The sequence below is a fragment of the Oncorhynchus masou genome, chromosome 27 (genome assembly GCF_036934945.1).
Source record: "Oncorhynchus masou masou isolate Uvic2021 chromosome 27, UVic_Omas_1.1, whole genome shotgun sequence".
In the NCBI taxonomy this organism is placed as follows: domain Eukaryota; kingdom Metazoa; phylum Chordata; class Actinopteri; order Salmoniformes; family Salmonidae; genus Oncorhynchus; species Oncorhynchus masou.
Window position 1 is genome coordinate 23,587,583 of NC_088238.1, and position 26,721 is coordinate 23,614,303.

At 45.3% G+C, this 26,721-nt stretch overlaps 3 protein-coding genes across 5 annotated transcripts in view; 2 read left to right on the forward strand and 1 right to left on the reverse strand.

The window, feature by feature from the left end:
* The window catches only part of LOC135515829 (netrin-4-like), a 35,920-nt gene extending 9,415 nt beyond the window's left edge, over nt 1-26,505 (reverse strand). The window contains exons 1-3 of one of the 3 annotated variants that reach the window (XM_064939597.1): nt 26,412-26,505; nt 9,826-10,367; nt 2,866-3,138 (exon numbers count right to left, since the gene is read on the reverse strand). In XM_064939597.1, coding sequence (XP_064795669.1) covers nt 2,866-3,138; nt 9,826-10,367; nt 26,412-26,430 — 834 coding nt within the window. In that variant the 5' untranslated portion in view covers nt 26,431-26,505. Of the gene's footprint in view, nt 1-2,865; nt 3,139-9,825; nt 10,368-11,081; nt 11,588-26,411 lie in introns of those variants that run through there. The other 2 variants (XM_064939596.1, XM_064939598.1) reach the window with 2 other exon arrangements.
* LOC135515300 (small nuclear ribonucleoprotein F) lies at nt 17,943-19,782 on the forward strand. The gene is made up of 4 exons (XM_064938988.1): nt 17,943-18,065; nt 18,360-18,485; nt 18,901-18,965; nt 19,486-19,782. The coding sequence occupies exons 1-4, from the start codon at nt 18,063-18,065 to the stop codon at nt 19,550-19,552; spliced, it is 261 nt and encodes an 86-aa protein (XP_064795060.1). The 5' UTR covers nt 17,943-18,062; the 3' UTR covers nt 19,553-19,782.
* Nucleotides 19,975-26,429, forward strand: amdhd1 (amidohydrolase domain containing 1). Its single transcript, XM_064939599.1, has 8 exons — nt 19,975-20,190; nt 20,445-20,551; nt 21,223-21,287; nt 21,562-21,839; nt 24,824-25,049; nt 25,201-25,419; nt 25,582-25,742; nt 26,007-26,429. The coding sequence occupies exons 1-8, from the start codon at nt 20,063-20,065 to the stop codon at nt 26,110-26,112; spliced, it is 1,290 nt and encodes a 429-aa protein (XP_064795671.1). The 5' UTR covers nt 19,975-20,062; the 3' UTR covers nt 26,113-26,429.
* Nucleotides 26,506-26,721: the final 216 nt, after the last annotated feature.

Genomic DNA, 26,721 nt, shown 5'->3' on the forward strand with positions numbered 1-26,721 from the left:
CACCCATGAAACGGGGTATCAGTCTACACAGTGACACCCACAGAACATAACTATGTAGAGTTTACATAAATGTTAGTGTAGCCGATGTGAAATTGCTAGCTAGTTAGCGGTGGTGTGCACTAGTTGCATTTCAATCGGTGACGTCACTTGCTTTGAGACCTTGAAGTAGTGGTTCCCCTTGCTCTGCAAGGGCCGCGGCGTTTGTGGAGCGATGGGTAACGATGCTTCGAGGGTGACTCTTGACGTGTGCAGAGCGTCCCTGGTTCGCGCCCAGTTCGGGGCGAGTGACGGACGTAAAGTCTATACTGTTAGCGTATTAGCTCTAAAAATGTCAAATTTAGACTCATCAGACCAAAGGGCAGATTACCACAGGTCTAATGTCCATTGTTCATGTAGCTTGGCCCAAGCAAGTCTCTTCTTATTATTGGTGACCCATAGTTGTGGTTTCTTTGCAGCAATTCAAACATGAAGCCCTGATTCACACAGTCTCATCTGATCAGTTGATGTTGAGATGTGTCTGTTACTTGAACTCTGTTAAGCATTTATTTGGGCTGCAATCTGCAGTTAACTCTAATGAAGTTATCCTCTGCAGCAGAGGTAATTCTGGGTCTTTCTTTCCTGTTGCGGTCCTCATGAGAGACAGTTTCATCATTGTGCTTGTTGGTTTTTGCGATTGACAATGCTTGTTGGTTTTTGGCTGTTTTGAGCTGTGCTTGCCATAATATGGACTTGGTCTTTTACCAAATAGGGCCATCCTTTGTATACCACCCTTACATTGTCACAACACAGCTGATTGTCTCAAACGCATTAAGAAGGAAATATATTCTTAACTTTTATCAAGACAATTTGTGGATTGGGTTTGTGACTAAAGCCTTCATGTCTTAAAATCGTAATGATGGACTGTGGTTTGTCATCTCAGATTTTCTGTTTTGAACCATAGAAATTGACTAATTTGTGTAAGAGTGCTTGCCATAATATGGATAACTTGGTCTTTTTTCAATGAGGAGACAAATACCAAATGCGGCCATCCTCTGTATACCACCCAGTCACCTACATTGTCACAACACAGCTGAATTGTCTCAAATCCCATGGAAAAATACTGCATTAAGCAGGACACCGGGCGGACACCTGGTAAATGTGGTCTCTTATGGTCAATCTTCCAATGATCTGCCTAAAATACGTTTTATCAAGAAAGGGCAGGCACCTGTTAATTGAAAATGGAAAACAGAGCATTCCAGGTGACTACCTCATAAAGCTGGTTGAGAGAATGCCAAAAGCGTGCAAAGCTGTCATCAAGGCAAAGGGTGGCTACTTGGAAATATATTTTGATTTGTTTTACAGTTTTTTGGTTATTACATGATTCCATATGTGTTATTTCATAGTTTTGAGGTCTGCACTACTATTCTACAATGTAGAAAATAGTACAAATAAATAAAAACCCTTGAATGAGTAGGAGTTTCCAAAATTTGGACTGGTACTGTATGTGCTGACATATCAAAAAGCAGAGTGTGGTGGAATGCAAACCAATGTGGTGGAATTCAACCAATGAAAATGTGTGGTGAGCGGGGCTGGTACAGGCCCGACTCTGCCCACAACTAACCCCGCCTTGTTCCATGGCGAGGGGTACTCAGAATTTTCTGGACTTTTTGGGGAGGAAAAATATATTCCCATTCAAAATCCTATTTTCACTTAACCTAACCTAAACCTCAACCCCCTAACCCTAACTCCTAACCTAAAACCCTAACCCTGATCTTAGCCACAAACACAAAACTTAACCCTTAAGCCTAAAATAGCATTTTAACAAATTCACGACATGAACAAAGACTTGTCAGGTCATTCTGGTCCTTATTAGGTAGGAAAACATGTACACAAACTCACACCCTCCCGCCTTGTTTGAGTGTGTTGAGAGAGAGAGCGAGAGAGAGAGAGAGAGAGAGAGAGCTTATATAACCTCATACCGTCCCCCGTCTCAACGCTTGTTTACCCAACTCTCCCGCATATCACACTACAACGTTAGGTCATGTTGTGATATTACCTGATGTTTAGAATATCAACATTAAAAAGCTTAAAACACATTCTGAGGATGCTTTTGTAGCCTAGATCGAGTCAAGTCCAAACTAGGTTAACTAGGTGTAGTCCACTGGGTTACTAGATAAGCCAGTGATATTATGGGGGAGGATGACAGACAGACACCTCTGATTACAGTGGGCTCACACAGAGGAGACAGACTGACCGGCTGCAAACATACAAGCTCCTAGATACTGTAATACTGCCACAGACACTGCTATTGTGGGCTTAACACTCATACACAACGTTATAGTTACCCACAGTCAGACAGTCTCTGTGTGTCTATGTCTTTGTGTCTGCAGTCTAAAGGTTATTTTGTCACACTCACTTTCCCTGCTCTCTGGGCCTGCTGATTGCAATAGAATAGGCACTCTGCTTCAAAAGGCGTCGGGCGGAACTGCTTGTGGAGATGGCCAAGATAGGCGTTCCACAGGCAATTTGGAAATGCTCGCTGCATCTCTAATGTCCATCTACACACTGTGAATCAGCCATGTCCATTCACACCTTTATCAGCGCACGCACACACACAGACACACTTTTTTAGACTTCAACACCATCATTAGCCCAGTGCTGAATCAATATCAACATCTCTTTTGTAATCTGGATCACAGGAAAGGGAGCTCTTTATCTACCCAGATAGAGCAAGCCCAGCACAGGAAGTGGGACAGAGAAAAGTGATAGCCCTCATCACTATGCTAATGACTGACACACAAAACACATGCATGAACACGGGTATGCACGCACTTACACACACAGACAGTCAGATACGCAGACACAAACACAGACACACACACTCACCACGTGGTTGGTTCTGTCCCTGACAGGGCGGTAACCGGGCGCGGGGACACACTGCTCGGCGTGCCCGTTGCAGAAGCAGCTGCCCTTCACGATGAGGTCATAAATGGCGAAGTGCTTGGTGGGCGGGGCTCCAACGGTAGGATCTTTGGCATGGCAGGGACAGGATTGGCACTCCTGCAGACGTACGCGCACGTTGGTCACCCTCAGCTGCTCCTGGCCTGCCACCCCATATGGGTCAAGAGCTTCCCATTGGGGGAGGGCACGATAGATCACCTGTCAATCAACCAATGCAACAGTCAGTCAAAATGATACGAGTTAGTGGCACCATGTTATTACGCAAGAGTTGGTGACAACACATCTTCTTTTCTGCACTGCTCTCTCTGTCTCTCTTTCTTTGTCTCTCTCTCGCCGAGTCTTGCATCCCTAAATTGATGATCCCTCCAATTTACCCCCCAGCCCAAGCACAATTGTCATCACATCGGTGGCTGCTCCTATGGCAACCTGTTACACTGCTGCTGTTGTTGAGGGTGAACTGTGTTCCTGAGAGGGCTGTGTTTCTGACACATATCACTGGGGCAGAAGTGTGTTTCTGACAGATATCACTGGGGCAGAAGTGTGTTTCTGACACAGATATCACTGGGGCAGAAGTGTGTTTCTGAGAGGGCTGTGTTTCTGACACAGATATCACTGGGGCATGTGTTTCTGAGAGGGCTGTGTTTCACTATCACTGGGGCAGAAGTGTGTTTCTGACACAGATATCACTGGGGCAGAAGTGTGTTTCTGAGAGGGCTGTGTTTCTGACACAGATATCACTGGGGCAGAAGTGTGTTTCTGACACAGATATCACTGGGGCAGAAGTGTGTTTCTGACAGATATTACTGGGGCAGAAGTGTGTTTCTGACACAGATATCACTGGGGCAGGTGTGTTTCTGAGAGGGCTGTGTTTCTGACACATATCACTGGGGCAGAAGTGTGTTTCTGACACAGATATCACTGGGGCAGAAGTGTGTTTCTGAGAGGGCTGTGTTTCTGACACAGATATCACTGGGGCAGAAGTGTGTTTCTGACACAGATGTGTTTCTGACACAGATATCACTGGGGCAGAAGTGTGTTTCTGAGAGGGCTGTTTCTGACACAGATATCACTGGGGCAGAAGTGTGTTTCTGACACTGTGTTTCTGGGGCAGATATCACTGCAGAGGACAGGGCTGTGTTTCTGAAGCATGTTTTCTGACACAGATATCACTGGGGCAGAAGTGTGTTTCTGACACAGATATCACTGGGGCAGAAGCATGTTTCTGACACAGATATCACTGGGGCAGAAGCATGTTTCTGACACAGATATCACTGGGGCAGAAGCGTGTTTCTGACACAGATATCACTGGGGCAGAAGCGTGTTTCTGACAGATATCACTGGGGCAGAAGCATGTTTCTGACAGATATCACTGGGGCAGAAGCGTGTTTCTGACAGATATCACTGGGGCAGAAGCGTGTTTCTGACAGATATCACTGGGGCAGAAGCATGTTTCTGACACACATATCACTGGGGCAGAAGTGTGTTTCTGACAGATATCACTGGGGCAGAAGCGTGTTTCTGACAGATATCACTGGGGCAGAAGCGTGTTTCTGACAGATATCACTGGGGCAGAAGCATGTTTCTGACACACATATCACTGGGGCAGAAGTGTGTTTCTGACAGATATCACTGGGGCAGAAGCATGTTTCTGACACAGATATCACTGGGGCAGAAGTGTGTTTCTGACACAGATATTACTGGGGCAGAAGTGTGTTTCTGACACAGATATTACTGGGGCAGAAGCATGTTTCTGACACAGATATCACTGGGGCAGAAGTATGTTTCTGACACAGATATCACTGGGGCAGAAGTGTGTTTCTGACAGATATCACTGGGGCAGAAGCATGTTTCTGACACAGATATCACTGGGGCAGAAGTATGTTTCTGACACAGATATCACTGGGGCAGAAGTATGTTTCTGACAGATATCACTGGGGCAGAAGTATGTTTCTGACAGATATCACTGGGGCAGAAGCATGTTTCTGACACAGATATCACTGGGGCAGAAGCGTGTTTCTGACACAGATATCACTGGGGCAGAAGTGTGTTTGTTTAAGGGGAGTTAGTTGTCATTGAGGGAAGTGTGTGATGCTGGGAGGGGGTGTTATTGGAGGAGAGTATGTATCCCTGATATAGATATCATTAGGTGAGGGGTTTGTGTTTGTGAGTCGAGCCCATGCTGTGTCTCCTTTGGCTGTATGGCTGGCCTGGGGTGTGATGGGAGGAGCACTATTAAGTTCCCTGTTGTTGGAATAGGTCACAGAGTCATGGCATTGTGTTCCGCAATTAAGGGAACACAACAAATAGGGCAAGGGGCGCCAGTCCGCGGGAGAGGAGGACGAGACAAAAGAGCGGGCGAGAGATGCAGCCCCACATAACTCAGCCCTGGACAAAGGCTCTACGATAGCCCAGCGACACCGCAGCAACACTGCCACACACACATACAAACACATCCCCAATGGACAAACCCAAACTCCACACACAACATCCAATGAACATTCCCAACTACACACACACACTTACCCAATCAACATTTCCATACCCTGCAAAAATTCCACAAGAGGCCTTCTGGATTCTCCAGAAGGGCACAGACTTCATGCAACCCACACAACGAAAGCAAACTCAAACACACACATACAAACAAACAAATTAAGTCTCTAATTAAAGTTTTTATGAAATGTCAAGTCATTGTCTGGGTATGGTCTCCCAAACCAGAAACAGAGAGAGCAGTCCCACAGAAATCTTAGTCAGGGGAGCATGTGTGCATTTCTACGCTCATAATCTTTTCTTCCTGTTACAGTCTGAAAAACAGTGTAAGACTGGCTTTAACAGCCCTAATTCCATCAAAGCGCTGTGGACTGTATTCTGGTAAACAGGAACAATGGGCATTGATGGAGGGAGAGAGCGAGAGAGAGAGAGAGAGAGAGAGAAAGCGAGATGAGGGGGATGGGCCGTCTCGCCTGCAGGACCAACTTCCATCAGGGCAACGGCACTTCCTCCTTGACAGACAGAGAGAGAGAGAGAGAGAGAGAGGTGTGTGTGGGGCTCTGTTTAGACGGCTCCCTCTCTAAGGAGGTTACAGTCTCTATAACACCTAAACACACACACTCTTCCAGCCCAGCTGACCTCATAAATAACACACGGAGCCCTGAGCTCTCCAACAGACTAACAAGACCTCTTCAGTTAGTACCTGAACAAGCCTCCCAGGTTTTCCCCCATTCAGACGGACATGTTCAGCTCTCAGCACAAGAGATGACATGCTTTTTAATGTTCATCAGATAAAGGAGGGGGGAAGCTGAGAATACCTGCTCCCTCACGGTATTGCTTCCCTCCTTCTTGCTATCCATCACAGTTAAACACTTATCTGATTGCAGGAGCCCAAACACTTAACACTGACTAAACACACACACACACACACACACACACACACACTTGACACATTGAGTTAGTAGGTGAAAGCCTAACATGGTAGGCATATTTGCATGTGCACCTTGCCCTCTGTATGAACATAAACACACAGAGCACAGCTCTCAGCTCCCAGGGTAAAGCACACACACACTTCTGTACATGCCTTGCTGTCATCACCAGACAGGCCACAGACAGTTGAGCTATCAGAATGATGGTTTTAGTTAATGATGAACATCACAAGATAAATACAGTAGCCATAGTGATAGAGAGAGTGGAGAATGGTTTAGTATAACAGACTCTGTGATGAGGAGCTGAAAGGGCTCTGGAGTCTGGACCCCTCCCCTGACCTCAGGGTCATCAGACAGAGGTTAGAGGGTAAAGGTCATGCTGCTATCACAGTGTCTCGCTGCTTCCCTCACACACACACACAAACACACAATCATTCACACACAAACATGCATTGCACACACATCACAACATGACTCAAGTATCTTATATTAGCTGGGTCCCTCAAATAAACACATACACACTTTCACATGCTCACACTTGCATGGACACACACACACACCACTCACAGGGGAAGACTGCTTTTGGATGTACAATACAGTGGATCATAAAAGATGACAGGATTACATGTAGGTAATCCTACCAGGGAAAAGCCTGTGGAGCAGTACCATTACAGAGTCAACATGCACTACATCAGGGATCATCAACGAGAGTCATTACAGAGTCAACATGCACTACATCAGGGATCATCAACTAGATTCATTACAGAGTCAACATGCACTACATCAGGGATCATCAACTAGATTCATTACAGAGTCAACATGCACTACATCAGGGATCATCAACTAGATTCATTACAGAGTCAACATGCACTACATCAGGGATCATCAACTAGATTCATTACAGAGTCAACATGCACTACATCAGGGATCATCAACTAGATTCATTACAGAGTCAACATGCACTACATCAGGGATCATCAACTAGATCATCAGAGTCATAGATTCATTACAGAGTCAACAGAGTCAACATGCACTACATCAGGGATCATCAATTAGATTCATTACAGAGTCAACATGCACTACATCAGGGATCATCAACTAGATTCATTACAGAGTCAACATGCACTACATCAAGCATCATCAATTAGATTCATTACAGAGTCAATATGCACTACATCAGGGATCATCAACTAGATTCATTACAGAGTCAACATGCACTACATCAGGGATCATCAACTAGATTCATTACAGAGTCAACATGCACTACATCAGGGATTATCAACTCATTAGAGAGTCATTATGATTCATTAACAGATTCATTACAGAGTCAACATGCACTACATCAGGGATCATCAACTAGATTCATTACAGAGTCAATATGCACTACATCAGGGATCATCAACTAGATTCATTACAACAATAGATTCATTAACAGAGTCAACATGCACTACATCAGGGATCATCAACTAGATTCATTACAGAGTCAACATGCACTACATCAGGGATCATCAACTAGATTCATTACAGAGTCAATATGCACTACATCAGGGATCATCAACTAGATTCATTACAGAGTCAACATGCACTACATCAGGGATCATCAACTAGATTCATTACAGAGTCAATATGCACTACATCAGGGATCATCAACTAGATTCATTACAGAGTCAATATGCACTACATCAGGGATCATCAACTAGATTCATTACAGAGTCAATATGCACTACATCAGGGATCATCAACTAGAGTCAACATGCACTACATCAGGGATCATCAACTAGATTCATTACAGAGTCAACATGCACTACATCAGGGATCATCAACTAGATTCATTACAGAGTCAACATGCACTACATCAGGGATCATCAACTAGATTCATTACAGAGTCAATATGCACTACATCAGGGATCATCAACTAGATTCATTACAGAGTCAATAGACTACATCATCAACTAGATTCATTACAGAGTCAATATGCACTACATCAGGGATCATCAACTAGATTCATTACAGAGTCAACATGCACTACATCAGGGATCATCAACTAGATTCATTACAGAGTCAACATGCACTACATCAGGGATCATCAACTAGATTCATTACAGAGTCAATATGCATGGGATCATCAACTAGATTCATTACAGAGTCAACATGATCATCAGGGATCATCAACTAGATTCATTACAGAGTCAACATGCACTACATCAGGGATCATCAACTAGATTCATTACAGAGTCAATATGCACTACATTAGGGATCATCAACTAGATTCAGCCGCGGCCCATTTGTGTCTTAAGCGGGTGTTCGGGGGGACAGAACATAATTGGAAATAATTTTATAGACTGCAAAATGACCGCAAGAAGATCACAAATATATAATATTTGACATAATAATTTCAAACCGCGCTTACGATTGTTTACGATCACGTGCCTCTCTATTATGCATGGGAATACTTGGAATAGATTTTCAAAATGAAAATGACTTGGAGCTGATTTCCTGGTGTTTTTACAGTGTTTTATGTGCAACAAAAAAAAACAACAACACATACATAGATACATACACACATACACATAGAGTATATTGTGTTTTATTATTCTCAGAAAACTTGGGGGGCCTAACAAAACCACCAAATCCGGCCCTGTGAGCCACCAGTTGGGGAACCCTGCACTACATGATCTCCCTGCACTGGATGAACTGTTAGCTCTGCCTTGGTAGGAGCTGAAACCCCTCACACACTGTTTCAGTTAGACATCAAGGAGCTGCCAGGAACCCTTTCTTGCCACATCATCCCTACATCCACCTGATAACCACCCTTCTGTAGTAATAACACACTCCTCCGTAGTGCTGCTGCTGGCATGGGTACGACAGACTACCCAGGCCATAGAGAGCTGTAGAGAGGTTAGGGTGTGCAGACTGGAGTTCCAGAACAGCACTAACACACCTGTCTCAACTCATCACGGGGCGGCAGGGTAGCCTAGTGGTTAGAGCGTTGGACTAGTAACCGGAAGGTTGCAAGTTCGAATCCCCGAGCTGACAAGGTACAAATCTGTCGTTCTACCCCTGAACAGGCAGTTAACCAACCCACTGTTCCTAGGCCGTCATTGAAAATAAGAATTTGTTCTTAACTGACTTGCCTAGTAAAATTAAGGTAAAAAAAAACAGTTTTGATTAGTACCTGTATTTAGATGAGAGACCCATGATTCAGACACACAGGGGAATATGCAGGTTAGCTTTATGAATGGGGGGGAAGTGGAGTGGACACTCCTGTGTGTAGTACAGTAGCCAACATCTATCATCCCTCCTTCCTTCCAGCTGTTCATCCGTCCATAAGTAAGGTGCCATGACAGGGCACATCCTGGACGGCTAGAGGTGTGAGTCTGAGCTGCTGTCTGGACTAACACCTGGTTCTGTCTCAGACAGTCCTGTCTGTCTGTCTCCACACACACACACACACACAAACCCTCCTCACCTCTCCCCTGGTACAGGGGTAAGCTCCAGAGTATTTGGAGGTGCAGGGAGCCCCATCCAGCACTGCCTTTCCCTCCTCCAGTCCAAAGGTGGCGCTACAGTTCCTGGCGTAGTACTGCAATGTCTTCCAGGTCTGCCCAAAGTCCTGCGAGCGCTCCAGGGTCATAGCGGTAGGGCGGGGCGAGCGGAACACCATGATCAGGTGGGTGAAGAGGAATTCTGCCTCCAGATCCAGCTGCAGAGTCTCAGACTCCACTTCCCCGGACGACTGCCACCAGGTGTTGGGGTGGCGGAAGGAGGAGTCGGCCATGGCTGCAGCCAGGTGGGCCTGCAGGGGGAGGGCCGCGTTGCACTCCCCACACCTGGCCGGGGGGCAGGGCGCTGTGGAGGAGGAGGGGTCAGAGTAGGAGCAGTAGGGCTCGGTGCCCTTGTAGCCACACACGGTCTGGGTCAGGACCCTGCGGCCTAGCACCAGATTGCCCATTCGGGGGTTACACGCCTGGCTCTCACAGCGAGGGGCTACCCCCCCTACACGACCCACATCTATAGGAAGAGAGAGAGGACAGGTTATAGGAGAAGGAGGAGGGTGAGGATGTGTGTGTGTGGTTGTGTGTGCGTCTGTGTGTATGTCATATAAACTTGAATCTAAAGTCTTAACTTGAATGCTTCAATGTGGACTTTGACACAGATCAAGTTTTGGGAAGCTATGGGAGGAGGATGTGCACTCCAGGCACGTTCCAGATGCATTGCCCATGGGTCTTAAGAACACCTTCTGGGCAACACTGCCATCTTTAAGAGTCCTCTCCACTGCCAACATGCACACAAGGGCTGTTCTGTTCACAGCAGGGTTTCATGGTTTTATAACACAACAATTCTGTTTATAATATGGGCAGGTATTCAAAATCCATTTTTGGCAGTCGACAATGGATGTTAGCTCACAGTAGCCTTCATTGTTATGGTCTTTTGAGGTTATTACATAGTTTAAACAACACATCAGTATCTTTGTGTTTCGTTTGAAAACATTCTACATTATAGAGAAAATCTCAATGATATCATGAGACGCGAGTTTCACCTCGACACAAATAGAATGTTGACCCGAGGTGGTCAACAGAGCCGAGCGTAAGGAAATACTTTCGTCACCGTTGCTGCCCTCATCACGCGTATTGTTCCGAGACAGCGGGAACGCTACATTGTTGCACACAATGAATACACTGCCTATGAATCCAATTAAGTTTTTTTTAAAGAAAACATACAAACCTGCAAGAATACCAGATAGTCCAGTGCAGGTAAAAACAGCAAACAAAGTCCACATCATAGTTCCGACCCACGAGCAAGTGTTCCCAAGAAGAGGTTAGGCTATGAGATACCTAGAGAGCAGCCTTGTGAATAGGCAACGCGACACCTCGTTGGTGTTATTCAAGTGGCAAATAGATGCTAGATTTCATCCGCGAATGTAAAGCCAAGGTTCAAAGCCAGTGTAGGTTATACTATCCATTTCAATAACAATCAGATATGATCAAAGAAAAATAAATGTTCAGACACTCAGGGAAAAGTATTCCATTATGCCGCATTTACTTCTGCAAAGGCCGAGGACTGATTTTCGTTCTCTCGTATTCGTCGGGACCTTCTACCTTACAGTTAATTTGCTTGCTGTTGGCCTGAAGATATACTGTGAATCTACTATGGAATACTGAGAGAGTGACAGCGGGCTTGCGGCTCCGCCCCGTCTCTTTGCATTTTTCTCTTTAAAGGAACATTCCTGGTAGTCAGGAGCCAGTCGGTGTCAGGTCAGAGCTGGCACGCCGTGGTCATCCAAACCTCTCCAATCCACAGACACTCATCCGGATAAAAAAAATAAAATGCGGTAAAGTTTGACACTTTGTGTAAACAAAACAAAGGAACGCAGAATAACAAAGCCAAGGGTCCAGAATGATTGAGGCTCGTGGGCTGAACAGGATTCACATTGGGGGAAATAGTTGGCCCTTTTTAGAAACGAGACTAACCACTTTTCCATCCAACCTTTTCATGCGAATAAAGTAGGCCTAGATGTCCGATAACAAAAAGTACAACATGCCTGATGGAAACAGCTAATATTGTCGGTCAAATATAAGGTTGGATATTTTTGTGTAGGTTCATGTATTATGCGAGAATTGAAGGTGGAAACGAATATTGATATAAATATTGATATAACCATCATATCGAAGTGAATTTGGAGTCACGGATGACATGTTTATGTGGTCATCCCACTAGGAATCGGGAAAGCATACAGTTTATTTGGCTACAGATTAAATACATGATGATGAATTTCATAGGGTGGTGAAAGTGCAAGGTGATGAGGTTAATGCTACTTTCCAATTAATATCGAGGATCTTATTCTGGTGACTTGATGAATCCATGCTTGGCTGCCGTTTGACAAATTAAAACAATCTCCCTCTTTTGGCCATAATAATCTTATCATGCGTCGACTGTACCCACAACTGTATCTGCAAGCTGGTTGCTAGAGCACACATGCCAATACCAGGGTGGGCACATTCGCTATATAACAAATGTTTTGTGACATCAGTAGAGTTGAAAATACAATGGAAACCCATTTAACTTTTTTTTTTTATCTGTACATGGGAATTTAACCGCAACAGTTATTTTTCTGTGTACTATGTCATCACACACAGACTTTTAGCACAAGTCAATTTGATGTAAACACATCAAATGCGCATATTTTACTTATGCAGATTTGAGAATATTCACAAGAAAATCTGTCACCAATTGGATGGAAACCTAGCTAGTGACCCACTTTAAACTAAAGTAACTGCCCAGTGTTTCCAGATTTCTATAAAATATGACCTATAATAACTGACAATATGAGTGAAATAGTTTTCATTCCAAGATGTTTTATTAATTATGTTAAAACAGCAGCGTTTCTGTGTTGGAATGGTGTGGGCATACCCCAACAACAGAGTGGTGTGTGTGTACTGGACATTATAAATATTCACGCAAGTAAACCATTGATGGGCCAACTCATCCTCCTCTAGAATGCTTATAGGCCAGCTCATCCTCCTCAGGGAGATGATGTCATGTTATATGAGGAAATAGCAAGCATTTTTGAAACACTTGTTTGAGATACAAATTTGAGATTGGGGTTTTGAAGTGTTTTTTCTCCCATTTATGTTTTGGCCACAAATACCAGTGTATTTGTGGCACTTACTTTAAAATTGTGAAGTTTGGGGGCCTCCTGAGTGGTGCAATGGTCTAAGGCACTGCATTGCAGTGCTAGAGGCATCACTACAGACCTGGGTTTGATCCCAGGCTGTATCACAACTAGCCGTGATTGGGAGTCCCATAGGGCAGCTCCCAATTGGCCCAGCGTCGTCTGGGTTAGGAGAGGGTTTGGACGGGCGGGCTTTACTTGGCTCATCACAATCTAGCGACTCCTTGTGGTGGGCCAGGCTCCTGCAGGCTGACACAGGTCGTCAGTTGAACTGTGTTTCTTCCGAAACATTGGTGCGGCTGGCTTCCAGGTTGAACGGGCGGGTTTTAAGAAGGAAGGTTTGGCGGGTCATGTTTTGGAGGATGTATGACTCAAACTTTGCCTCCCAAGCCTGTTGGGGAGTTGCAGCGATGAGACATTGTTGACGTTGAGACTGGTGTTTTGCGGTCACTATTTAATGAAGCTGCCAGTTGAGGACTTGTGAGGCGTCTGTTTCTCAAACTAGCCACTCTAATGTACTTGTCCTCTTGCTCAGTTGTGCACCAGGGCCTCCCACTCCTCTTTCTATTCTGGTTAGAGACAGTTTGCACTGTTCTGTGAAGGGAGTAGTACACAATGTGCCATTGGAACACAGGAGTGATGGTTGCTGATAATGGGCCTCTGTACAGCTATGTAGATATTCCATAAAAAATCTGCCGTTTCTAGCTACAATAGTCATTTACAACATTAAGAATGTCTACACTGTATTTATGATCAATTTGATGTTATTTTAATAAGCAAAAAAAATGGCTTTTCTTTCAAAAACAAGGACATTTGTAAGTGACCTCAAACTTTTGACCGGTAGTGTATATATTTGTGGCGGCAGGGTAGCCTAGTGGTTAGAGCGTTGGACTAGTAACCGAAAGGTTGCAAGTTCAAATCCCTGAGCTGACAAAGTACAAATCTGTCATTCTGCCCCTGAACAGGCAGTTAACCCACTGTTCCTAGGCCATCATTGAAAATAAGAATTTGTTCTTAACTGACTTGCCTAGTAAAATAAAGGTTAAATTAAATATATATGGGGAGTTTGTTCACTTGGCTAAATACACTTCTGCATGGGCTATGTTGACAATATGCTACTGATGGCCTATCCAAAATCCCAGCTAATTGGAGTGGAATGTAAGCCAATTGAGAATTATTAACTGATCTGTTTTATGTAGTACCAATTAATTAATGAACTACCCTGGCTTATGCAGAGATGATTATACCAGAAAGTTGGCCTTTTAATTCCTAGATGAATTTTTAATAGCCTACCAAAGTCCTGCTTCCGTTCCCAAAATACTCTTAAAGGGATACTTTGGAATTTTGGCTAAGAGTTCCCCAGAGTCAGACGAACTCGTGGATACCATTTTTAGGTCTCTGTGTCCATTATGAAGGCAGTAAGAGGTATTTTCGCGAGCCAATGCTAACTAGCGTTAGCGCAATGACTGGGAGTCTATACGGATCTGCTAGCATGCAGATGCCCATAGACTTCCAGTAATTGCGCTAATGCTAGTTAGCAAGCTCCGCTAGCACTTGTTATCAACTTCCTTCAAACTGCACATAGAGACATAAAATGGTACCCACGAGTTCATCTGACTCAGGGGAAGTCGATAAAGGGTATTGCCAAAATCCCAAAATATCCCTTTAATAATGACAGCAATAAATCTTATTGTAGGCCTAATATTTCAGGCAAAATCTCAATAATATTATAAATTCTCATCTTGTCATTAGGCCTATATAAAAGTGTAGCTGGTGACAGTGCTGCTTAGGATATGGGGTTTGATTATAGCATATTCTCTCTCTGCAATAGGCTACATGCTTCCAAATATTGTGACATTTGAGCTAAATCAGTAACAAACAGTGTCTGTGTACATGTTGCCCTCGTGTGGTCAGTGCTGGCGATGAGCATTATACAGTAGGACAGTGAAGTCATGGAGCTGCATTGGTATTCAGGAATGATGTGGGGCTCTGACCCTCAATGCCCCCCACCCCCACCCCCTCCTCCTTTAGCTCAGTGATCTCCTGCTCTAATTCTTTGATAGGCCCTCAACCGCCTCCTCTCTGTTGCTTTCTGCTTCACCTCAATGAGCCCAGCATGGCTACTCTGCATGGAACACACCAGAGCAGACCTGCATACTGTCTAATATATTTCATTCTCTGTTTTGCTGAAAGCTCAAGTTCTCCTGGATTATATCCTGCACTTCTGTTTCCATCTTCCCCGTGAGTCTTCATCCCTGCACATCTATTACACAATAGACAATGGGACATGTCAGTGTTATCCTAGGTCATGCATGCAGCAGCTCATGATTAGTGATAGTTTAACTATCCTTTAACAGTATAAGAGTTTTCCCATGATACATACCTAGGTGTATGTCTGTTCATACAACCAGACACACACGCTCACACACACGCTCACACAATGCCCTTTTATTCCCTTTATCGCCTCGTAACACTCGCTTCTGTCATCATGAAGTACTTTGAGAGACTAGTGAAGGATCATATCACCTCCACCCTACCTGATACCCTAGACCCACTCAATTTGCTTACTGCCCCAATAGGTCCACAGATGAAGCAATCGCCATCACACTGCACACTGCCCTATCACATCTGGATAAGAGGAATACCTATGTAAGAATGCTGTTAATTGACTACAGCTCAGCATTTAACACCATAGTACCCTCCAAACTCGTCATTAGGCTCGAGACCCTGGGTCTCGACACAGCCTTGTGCAACTGGGTCCTTGACTTTCTGACGCCCCCAGGTGGTGAGGGTAGGAAACAACATCTCCACCCCGCTGATCCTCAACACTGGGGCCCCACAAGGGTGGGTTCTCAGCCCTCTTCTGTACTCCTTGTTCAACCATGACTGCGTGGCCATGCACGCCTCAATCATCAAGTTGGCAGACGACACTACAGTGGTAGGCTTGATTACCAACAATGACGAGACACCCCCAGCTAGGTGAGGGCCCTTGGAGTGTGGTGTCAGGAAAATAACCTCTCACTCAACGTCAACAAAACAAAGCAGATGATCGTGGACTTCAGGAAACAGCAGAGGGAGCACACCCCTATCCACATTGATGGGACAGTAGTGGAGAAGGTGGAAAGTTTTAAGTTCCTTGGCGTACACATCACAGACAAACTGAAATGGTCCACCCACGCAGATAGCGTGGTGAAGAAGGCACAACTAGCGCCTCTTCAACCTCAGGAGGCTGAAGAAATGTGGCTTGTCACCTAAAACACTCAGAAACTTTTACAGATGCACAATCGAGAGCATCCTGTCGGGATGTATCACCACCTGGTATGGAAACTACTCCGCCCACAACTGCAAGGCTCTCCAGAGGGTGGTGAGGTCTGCACAACGCATCACCGGGGGAAAACTACCTGCCTTTCAGGACACCTACAGCACCCGATGTCACAGGGAGGCCAAAAAGATCATCAAGGACGACATCCACCCGAGCCACTGCCTGTTCACCTCGCTATCATCCAGAAGGCGATGTCAGTACAGGTGCATCAAAGCAGGGACCGAGAGACTGAAAAACAGCTTCTATCTCAAGGCCATCAGACTGTTAAACAGCCATCACTAACATAGAGTGGCTGCTGCCAACATACAGACTCAAATCTCTGGCCACTTTAATAAATTGATTTAATAAGGTATCACTAGTCACTTTAAATAACGCCACTTTAATAATGTCTACACATCCTACATTACTCATCTCATATCATGTATATACTGTATTCTATACCATCTACTGTATCTAGCCTATGCCACACGGCCATCGCTCATCCATATATTTATATGTACATATTCTTATTCATCCCTTTACATTTGTGTGTATAAGGTAGTCGTTGTGAATTTGTTAGATTACTTGTTAGATATTACTGCACTGTTGGAACTAGAAGCACAAGCATTTTGCTACACTCTAATTAACATCTGCTAACCATGTGTATGTGACCAATTAAATTTGATTTAATTTGACACACACACACACACACACACACACACACACACACACACACACACACACACACACACACACACACACACACACACACACACACACACACACACCTGAACATGCTCACACAAACACATTAACGTTGATGTAAGGACATCAGTATTTCAGTAATGTAAAGACGGTTTAGTGTAATTTCAAAGGAATTTCCACTTAAACCATCCCTTGCTGTTGGAAGTATTATTCATGATCTCAAGTTCAAACTTGCCAAACGGTTTAGTAAGAGTTAAGAGAGCTGCCAGACAGACCCAGATATGACAGTTTACCTCTATGCCACAAGTTCTTCATGCAATTCCAGACAAAACATATTCATTTATTGAAAATAAATAAATCTTTTGTTTGAAATTAAATGCAGATTTCAAATCTTGTTTCAAATGTTTTTAATTCAATTACAATGACCTTGGACACCAGTGGTTTCCATTGATGGGCCACTCCTCCTGGTACATGACTGAAGACTGGGTTTTGGCTTGAAAACATTGAATTTGTTTATTTGCTGCGTTACATAGAAATTAGTAAAGCTTTATCTAGGTAGATTACATCCATTGATAGTAAATAAATCACATCACAGCTCAAAGATTGTTGGGAAGTGGACCGAGGTGCAGTACTCAACACGATAACCACTATAACCGCCAGAGGGCGCCATTGTCCGATACACATGGGCAGTCTTTTGAATAAAATGCAACCATTTGAAGATGGATATGGATAAATATAATAGTTTACTGTCCTTTACTTATCTATAACATTTTCCGTTAAAATATCTGCCGCAATGAGCAATGAACATGGAAATGTAAATCATGTATCTTAATTTTTGCCACTCAGTACACTAGGTGGCGGTACATAAATATTTCGAGCTCTTCTCAATTGATTAACATTTGTTTTGGGTCAAAGTTGATTTGCTCCAGTTTCCTGGTTTCGGCGGCAATGCGTGCTAGTCTGGACGTTTTTGTGTCGAAAAGATAGTAAAGTACTAAGATATAATAGCACCACATTTCGCACAGCAATGGTGAGTGTTGACATGGTTGGTTATAATACAATTGCCATGATCTTTTGAAAAGAAAAACGGATCAGTAGTTGAGTTGGGTGCCTTTTTCCAGCAAGCTAACGTTATCCCATTCATTCATTGCAGTGAATGAGCAGCACATAAAGTCATGTTGCAGATTGAAATCTAATATGCGTTTCATTGCATGGTAATATACGTCTGTTCTTCCCTACACCTGGGTCTGGACGTTCTATTTTGTTCTATTAAATTATTACCCATAACAATAATCCCAGCGTCTTCCCGTTGCTGTGTGTGTAGAGTTTACCTCTGAACCCCAAGCCCTTCCTGAACGGCCTGACAGGCAAGCCGGTGATGGTGAAGCTGAAGTGGGGGATGGAGTACAAGGGCTACCTAGTGTCTGTGGACAGCTACATGAACATGCAGGTGAGGGAGCACATCTGGACACGTGTGCTTTTAGAAACGCCGGTGTATTTACATACGCTAACGTTGCTTTCAATTGGATTGGATTGCACAAAAACAGTCCGTGGGAAGCCAGAAGTCAAAAACAATTCCATTTCAGTTTACAGTGCTGGTGGGCAGGACGATTAGTCATTATGACGGAATTTGAGACAATATCTAAAGGATTGTATTATTAAAGACTTTCCAAATATGGGTCTGTTGTAGACCCACTTTCTCTCTGCTTATCTCATGTCAAAATAAAAGTCCCCCACAAGTTATTCATTTTTTTGTCCACATATGCTGCATGTGCAGTATTTTGCACTAACCTGGACTGTGTGTGTGGCTGGTGCAGGTTAATGCCAATTTAAATTTGTCATGTTTTTGTCATTGGTTTTGACAGTTGGCGAACACAGAAGAGTATGTGGATGGAGCTTTGGCTGGTCACCTTGGAGAAGTACTTGTTAGGTAAATAAGAGCCCTCTTCTGGATTCTCTACAATGTTGCCTTCTGCCCCTTGTCCTTCACTCCTGAGGTGATCAAGATTGACAATGACTGCGTTCATGAAATATCTACCTCTTAGAGTAGTGACCTGGGGTGTATTCATTAGTTTAGACTGTTTCAACAGAAAGTGTTTTGCAACAAAAACAGGTTTCATATTGAACAAGTTCAGGAAAGTCCCTCAAAGTCCCACTTCGTCTTGTTTGATTTGTAGTAAATAATACCCAGTTCAAGAAAACGATGAGGGAGGGAGGGAAGGAAGGAAGAAAGTATTTGTTGAAATCAAATATTTTCTGCAATAGAATGTAACTCTATATTCTGATTTATTGGTTGAACTGCAAGTCTACCCTTTAATGAATACCAGTAGAAATGTATTCTCCCTGCACTTCTGTATCCAGCATACTTCTAGTGTGACTGATGCAGATGTTTGATAGTGGCTGTTCAGTGTAATTCTCTTTGATCTAAAGTGCGTATTCTCTACCCACAGGTGCAATAATGTTTTATATATTAGAGGAGTGGAGGAAGAAGAGGAGGACGGAGAAATGAAAGAATGATGACGAGGATGAGACTTAACAACTGATGATCTGGATGAGTGTTTAAATCTTAGTAATTTTCACTATGTGGAAAATTGACCCTTGGGGAAGCAAGTTAGTTTTATATGTGTGAAACTTTCAAGAAAACATTTTTTTCTTTTTTTTTTCTTTCTTCTACTGTTTATGATCAGTATGTATTATCACTGTAGAAAAAATAAAATAAAAGGATGTTTATTGTACCCATTCCTAAACCTGCTGTCTGGTGGTATTATTACAGGTTTGTGAGGGAGGTGATTGATGTGGTGTCTCAACCTTATCAAACACTACACATTTAACAGAGCCTGTCAATCAATGTACAGTATTCCTCATTTTCAAAGCCCCACCCAGGATTTGGCTCTTGCACTTTGAACACCTGTTGAGCACATATTTACTTTCCCCCAAACCACTAGAAAGTGACAGCGAGGCGACATAGAAATAGAGGTGACTTACAAAAGTAATTCAACATTTTTAAGTCTAATTTCGACTTTCAAAATGTCCAAACTTTTGGTAAAGAACGCGAAACAGGTGGTTTTAATTTGCAACAACGGTGAGAAGTTCCTGACGAAGGATGGGATGCAAAAGCTGTGTGTGATTGAGAACAGTAGTTTGGTTATCGGGAGGTAAGTCGAAACATTGTATCATTAATGTCCGTTTTAGGGCTGCAGATTGCAACATTGTTTAATATTCAGTGGTTTGGCTACTAGTTAGTTATTATTTGTTACAATTTGGTTAGAACGAGTTGACAGCGACTGTCAAACGTCGCAGACTACAGAATGCCCTAACGCGCTCTGAAAGTAAAATTACATTTTGGCCTAAACCAGATGTTGTTCTACCGCAAACTATTGATTAAATGAGCTGTGTATTGTTCGTGCAGCGACGGCCTGATAAAGGATATTGGACCAGCGAGCACCATTGATTTCCAATATGCAGGGGTCTCGTTTGATAAAGTCATCGATGCAACTGGCATGTGTGTCATTCCAGGCAAGTATCAGTGCAATACACCACCCTGGACAATAGGGGGCGGTAGATCTAGATGTGCACACCAGTGTAAACATGGTTTGGCTATCTGGGATCCTTAATCCTAACCATAACCTTTTCCTAATCCTAAATTTAACCCATACCATTTTAAATGGCAACTTCAATGGGGTAGGGAGGTCCCAAGGATACTGGATAGCAAGAGCCATGTAAACATGCAACTTTGGCCACGTTTATTTGCCAAACGTTGTCGAACGGTGCAAATAGAATTGGCATGAATAGGGTTGACATTATTCCGTATTCTTCAAGTCAGAGCACAGGAGGTTGGTGGCACATTAATTGGGGAGGACGGGCTCGTGGTAATGGCTGGAGCGGAATCAGTGGAATGGTATCAAATACATCAAACATGGTTTCCATGTGTTTGATGTCATTCCATTTGCTCTGTTCTGGCCATTATTATGAACCATTCTCCCCTCAGCAGCCTCCTGTGTGTCAGAGAGCCATGTTTGGTCTACGTAGCATATTTTTATTTGAATGTTCCAAAACGTTAGGTCCTGCCGAATGCACCCCTGTTCTATTGATACAAATATTTGAATCATTGGTTTAGTGTTCTATCATGTAGGTAAATAAGAGGTTTTACAGAAATGCAGTTGTGCTCTTTGATTATTGCGTTTCAGGACTGGTTGATGCACACACCCACCCTGTATGGGCTGGAGACAGGGTGCATGAATTTGCCATGAAGGTAAATATGACTTCCATGGGTCCTGTCCCCTCTGCCTCAACAGTTTGTAATATGACTCATCTTTCAGAGTAAAGCTTTATATGGCGTTTACACAAGCAGCCCAATTCTGATCTTTTTTTCCACAAATTTGTCTTTTTACCAATCGCATCAGATGGTTTCACGCAAGATCATTTTCAGAGCTGATCTGATTTTTCAAAAGTCCAATTAGTGAAAAAATATCAGAATTGGACTACCTGTCAAAACGCAGCCTAGGTAATGTTGTGTGTGCTTACAGTTGGCTGGTGCCACCTACATGGATGTGCACCGTGCCGGAGGAGGGATCCACTTCACAGTGGAGCACACCCGGGCTGCTCTTGCCTCCACCCTGCTGGCCTCTCTGACAGGCAGGCTGAGTCGGATGCAGCGGGCAGGCACTACCCTGGTGGAGTGTAAGAGTGGCTATGGCCTGGAGCTGCAGACAGAGCTGAAGATGCTGGAGGTCATCGAGACGGCCAGACGTACCCTGCCAATCAATATATCATCTACCTACTGTGGCGCACACGCCGTCCCTAAGTACTGAACACACACTCTACACCAGTGGTACTAGGACCACCGGGGGTAGTTGGCCTATCCACAGGGGGTAGTTGGCCTATCCACAGGGGGTAGTTGGCCTATCCACAGGGGGTAGTTGGCCTATCCACAGGGGGTAGTTGGCCTATCCACAGGGGGTAGTTGGCCTATCCACAGGGGGTACTTGGCCTATCCACAGGGGGTACTTGGCCTATCCACAGGGGGTACTTGGCCTATCCACAGGGGGTACTTGGCCTATCCACAGAGGGTACTTGGCCTATCCACAGGGGGTACTTGGCCTATCCACAGGGGTTAGTTGACCTATCCACAGGGGTTAGTTGGCCTATTCACAGGGGTTAGTTGACCTATTCACAGGGGTTAGTTGGCCTATCCACAGGGGTTAGTTGGCCTATCCACAGGGGTTAGTTGGCCTATCCACAGGGGTTAGTTGGCCTATCCACAGGGGTTAGTTGGCCTATCCACAGGGGTTAGTTGGCCTATCCACAGGGGTTAGTTGGCCTATCCACAGGGGTTAGTTGGCCTATCCACAGGGGTTAGTTGGCCTATCCACAGGGGGTAGTTGGCCTATCCACAGGGGTTAGTTGGCCTATCCACAGGGGGTACTTGGCCTATCCACAGGGGGTACTTGGCCTATCCACAGGGGTTAGTTGACCTATCCACAGGGGTTAGTTGACCTATCCACAGGGGGTAGTTGGCCTATCCACAGGGGTTAGTTGGCCTATCCACAGGGGTTAGTTGGCCAATCCACAGGGGGTACTTGGCCTATCCACAGGGGGTACTTGGCCTATCCACAGAGGGTACTTGGCCTATCCACAGGGGGTACTTGGCCTATCCACAGAGGGTACTTGGCCTATTCACAGGGGTTAGTTGACCTATCCACAGGGGTTAGTTGGCCTATTCACAGGGGTTAGTTGGCCTATTCACAGGGGTTAGTTGGCCTATCCACAGGGGTTAGTTGGCCTATCCACAGGGGTTAGTTGGCCTATCCACAGGGGTTAGTTGGCCTATCCACAGGGGTTAGTTGGCCTATCCACAGGGGTTAGTTGGCCTATCCACAGGGGTTAGTTGGCCTATCCACAGGGGTTAGTTGGCCTATCCACAGGGGTTAGTTGGCCTATCCACAGGGGTTAGTTGGCCTATCCACAGGGGTTAGTTGGCCTATCCACAGGGGTTAGTTGGCCTATCCACAGAGGGTAGTTGTTAGTTGGCCTATCCACAGGAGGGTAGTTGGCCTATCCACAGGAGGTAGTTGGTCTATCCACAGGAGGTAGTTGGCCTATCCACAGGAGGGTAGTTGGCCTATCCACAGGGGTTAGTTGGCCTATCCACAGGGGTTAGTTGGCCTATCCACAGGGGTTAGTTGGCCTATCCACAGGGGTTAGTTGGCCTATCCACAGGGGTTAGTTGGCCTATCCACAGGGGATAGTTGGCCTATCCACAGGGGTTAGTTGGCCTATCCACAGAGGGTAGTTGTTAGTTGGCCTATCCACAGGAGGGTAGTTGGCCTATCCACAGGAGGGTAGTTGGCCTATTCACAGGAGGTAGTTGGCCTATCCACAGGGGTTAGTTGGCCTATCCACAGGGGTTAGTTGGCCTATCCACAGGGGTTAGTTGGCCTATCCACAGAGGGTAGTTGTTAGTTGGCCTATCCACAGAGGGTAGTTGTTAGTTGGCCTATCCACAGAGGGTAGTTGTTAGTTGGCCTATCCACAGAGAGTAGTTGTTAGTTGGCCTATCCACAGGAGGGTAGTTGGCCTATCCACAGGAGGGTAGTTGGCCTATCCACAGGAGGTAGTTGGCCTATCCACAGGGGTTAGTTGGCCTATCCACAGGGGTTAGTTGGCCTATCCACAGGGGTTAGTTGGCCTATCCACAGAGAGTAGTTGTTAGTTGGCCTATCCACAGGAGGTAGTTGGCCTATCCACAGGAGGTAGTTGGCCTATCCACAGGAGGTAGTTGGCCTATCCACAGGAGGGTAGTTGGCCTATCCACAGGAGGTAGTTGGTCTATCCACAGGAGGTAGTTGGTCTATCCACAGGAGGTAGTTGGTCTATCCACAGGAGGTAGTTGGTCTATCCACAGGAGGTAGTTGGCCTATCCACAGGAGGGTAGTTGGCCTATCCACAGGAGGTAGTTGGTCTATCCACAGGAGGTAGTTGGTCTATCCACAGGAGGTAGTTGGCCTATCCACAGGAGGGTAGTTGGCCTATCCACAGGAGGTAGTTGGTCTATCCACAGGAGGTAGTTGGTCTATCCACAGGAGGTAGTTGGCCTATCCACAGGAGGTAGTTGGTCTATCCACAGGAGGTAGTTGGTCTATCCACAGGAGGTAGTTGGCCTATCCACAGGAGGTAGTTGGTCTATCCACAGGAGGTAGTTGGCCTATCCACAGGAGGTAGTTGGCCTATCCACAGGGGTTAGTTGGCCTATCCACAGGAGGTAGTTGGCCTATCCACAGGGGTTAGTTGGTCTATCCACAGGTGGTACTTGGTCTATCCACAGGGGTTAGTTGGTCTATCCACAGGTGGTACTTGGTCTATCCACAGGGGTTAGTTGGCCTATCCACAAGGGTTAGTTGGCCTATCCACAGGGGTTAGTTGGTCTATCCACAGGAGGGTAGTTGGCCTATCCACAGGGGTTAGTTGGCCTATCCACAGGGGTTAGTTGGCCTATCCACAGGGGTTAGTTGGCCTTTCCACAGGGGTTAGTTGGTCTATCCACAGGAGGTAGTTGAGAAGACTCATGACACCATAGACAAGCTGGTAAAATGCACATGAGGTGGTACTTCAGAGGTATTCTGGACAGAGCAAACATTCCCTATCCTGAACAGACACCTCACTTCCACCCCGTCATGACCTGTTGAGGTTATGTATTACATTCACCCACACCTATACAGCTATAACCCTACTGACTTTCGTCCTCACTAGGTGTTATTAAATTACCCACCCCTTTTGATTCTTTCCCAGGGGTAAGACTGTTGCCGAGGCGACAACAGACATCCTTAAGGTCCAGTTGCCGCGGCTGCGTGAGCGTATGTCAGCGGGGGCCCTGAGGGTGGATAACATAGATGTGTTCTGTGAGCAGGGTGTGTTTGACCTGTCCTCCACGCGCTCCATCCTGCAGGCTGGCCTGGACATGGGCCTCAACATCAACTTCCACGGAGACGAGCTGCACCCCATGAACTCTGCACAGGTACGCATCATCAACCTGCACCTCTCTTCTGTCACTGGTGTAACAACAGCTGGTTTACTACCTGTACGTATTATTTAAGTGTCTATGGTACTGTCCATCTCACTTAACCATTCCTGTACTGTGTGTGTGTGTGTTTCTCTGGTGGTGCTAGCTGGGGGCAGAGCTTGGTGCCTTGGCTATCAGTCACCTGGAGGAGGTGACAGATGAGGGCATCGCTGCCATGGCGACAGCTAAGACTGCCGCCATCCTGCTCCCAACCACTGCTTACATCCTACGGTTGCCCCAGCCACGGGCCCGAGACATGCTGGAGGCTGGGGTCATTGTTGCCCTGGGCAGTGACTTCAACCCTAATGCCTACTGTTGCTCGATGGTGGGTACCAGAGGACGGGGGGTGGAGGAGGAAAGTTAGGGGGGAAAGATGGAGAGGGCTGTGGGGGTAAGTTCAATGAGTTAGTGGGAGAAGGTAAAAAGCCTATTCCCTATATAGTGATCCCTCTGTCATCATCTCTTTATCCCTCTCTGTCTATCCCAGCCAGTGGTGATGCACCTGGCGTGTGTCAACATGAGGATGTCCATGCCTGAAGCTCTGGCCGCCGCCACCATCAACGCAGCCTACGCCCTGGGCCGCTCTCACACGCACGGCTCCCTGGAGGTCAACAAACACGGCGACCTGCTGGTCCTCAACGCACCACGGTAAAGTTACTGTCAATAAATACTACTACATTTTAAGAGCTGGCTTCATTTACTGGTCAGACACCACAGTGTATGTTCCAGTTGACCGTTGAGTCATCGAGCTGCTGAAGGTTATCTTGTAATTGTGGTGAGGACTGTGTATGGCGTTGTCTAAAATGCAGTAGCTGTGTGAATGGAACCGGTTGGTTAGTGTGAGTGAGACTACCTAAGGTTGTGGTGTGTGTGTGTGTGGACTGACAGTGCTGTTTTGGTGTTGTCCGGCAGGTGGGAGCATCTCATCTACCAGTTAGGAGGACACCAGGAACTGATCCGCTACGTTGTCATCAGGGGCAACGTCGTCTACAACAACGACAAAACCATGGACTTCTAACTCCAAAATTGGTTTTGAATAATTGTTCTTCCCCCAGACATAGTCTCACATGGCCCTAAGCCCCGTCGCCTAGTGAACAGGGCTGTGTGTCCCAATAAATGGACACAGCTCACAGTCAAGGTTTTGTAAATAGACAGTTAATATTAACCAGATGTTCAATGTCAGTGGGGTATGTGGTAACATTTGAGTATCGGCTTTGAACCATTGTTTCTCCAATCTCCAGATTACTGTAGAGTTGGGTAGGGTTCATATCCAGTAAGTGTTTGTTAAAAATGACGTGATTTAAATGTTTTTCTTACCATAAACAAAAGTCTCCATTCTTGCGCTGTCATTTTTTTGCCCTGTTTCAGGTAGGAGACCTTCTGACCCTTGGTTCCTCTCGTTCTTGCTCTGTTAATCTTTCGCCCTTCAGCTCTACACCCCTCCCCTTCCTGTCTCTCTCTCTCTCTCTGAGGTTGCAGAAGAGTTAGTAAAGCTAACACAGGTGAGTGAATCATTAGTGAGAAAGCTCAGCCTGTAGAACATGGTACTATCTGCCAGCTCAACTGATCAACGGACTGTGCTCAGTATGATCCGGTAGTGTTGCAAGGGGACTGTGCTGAGTATGAT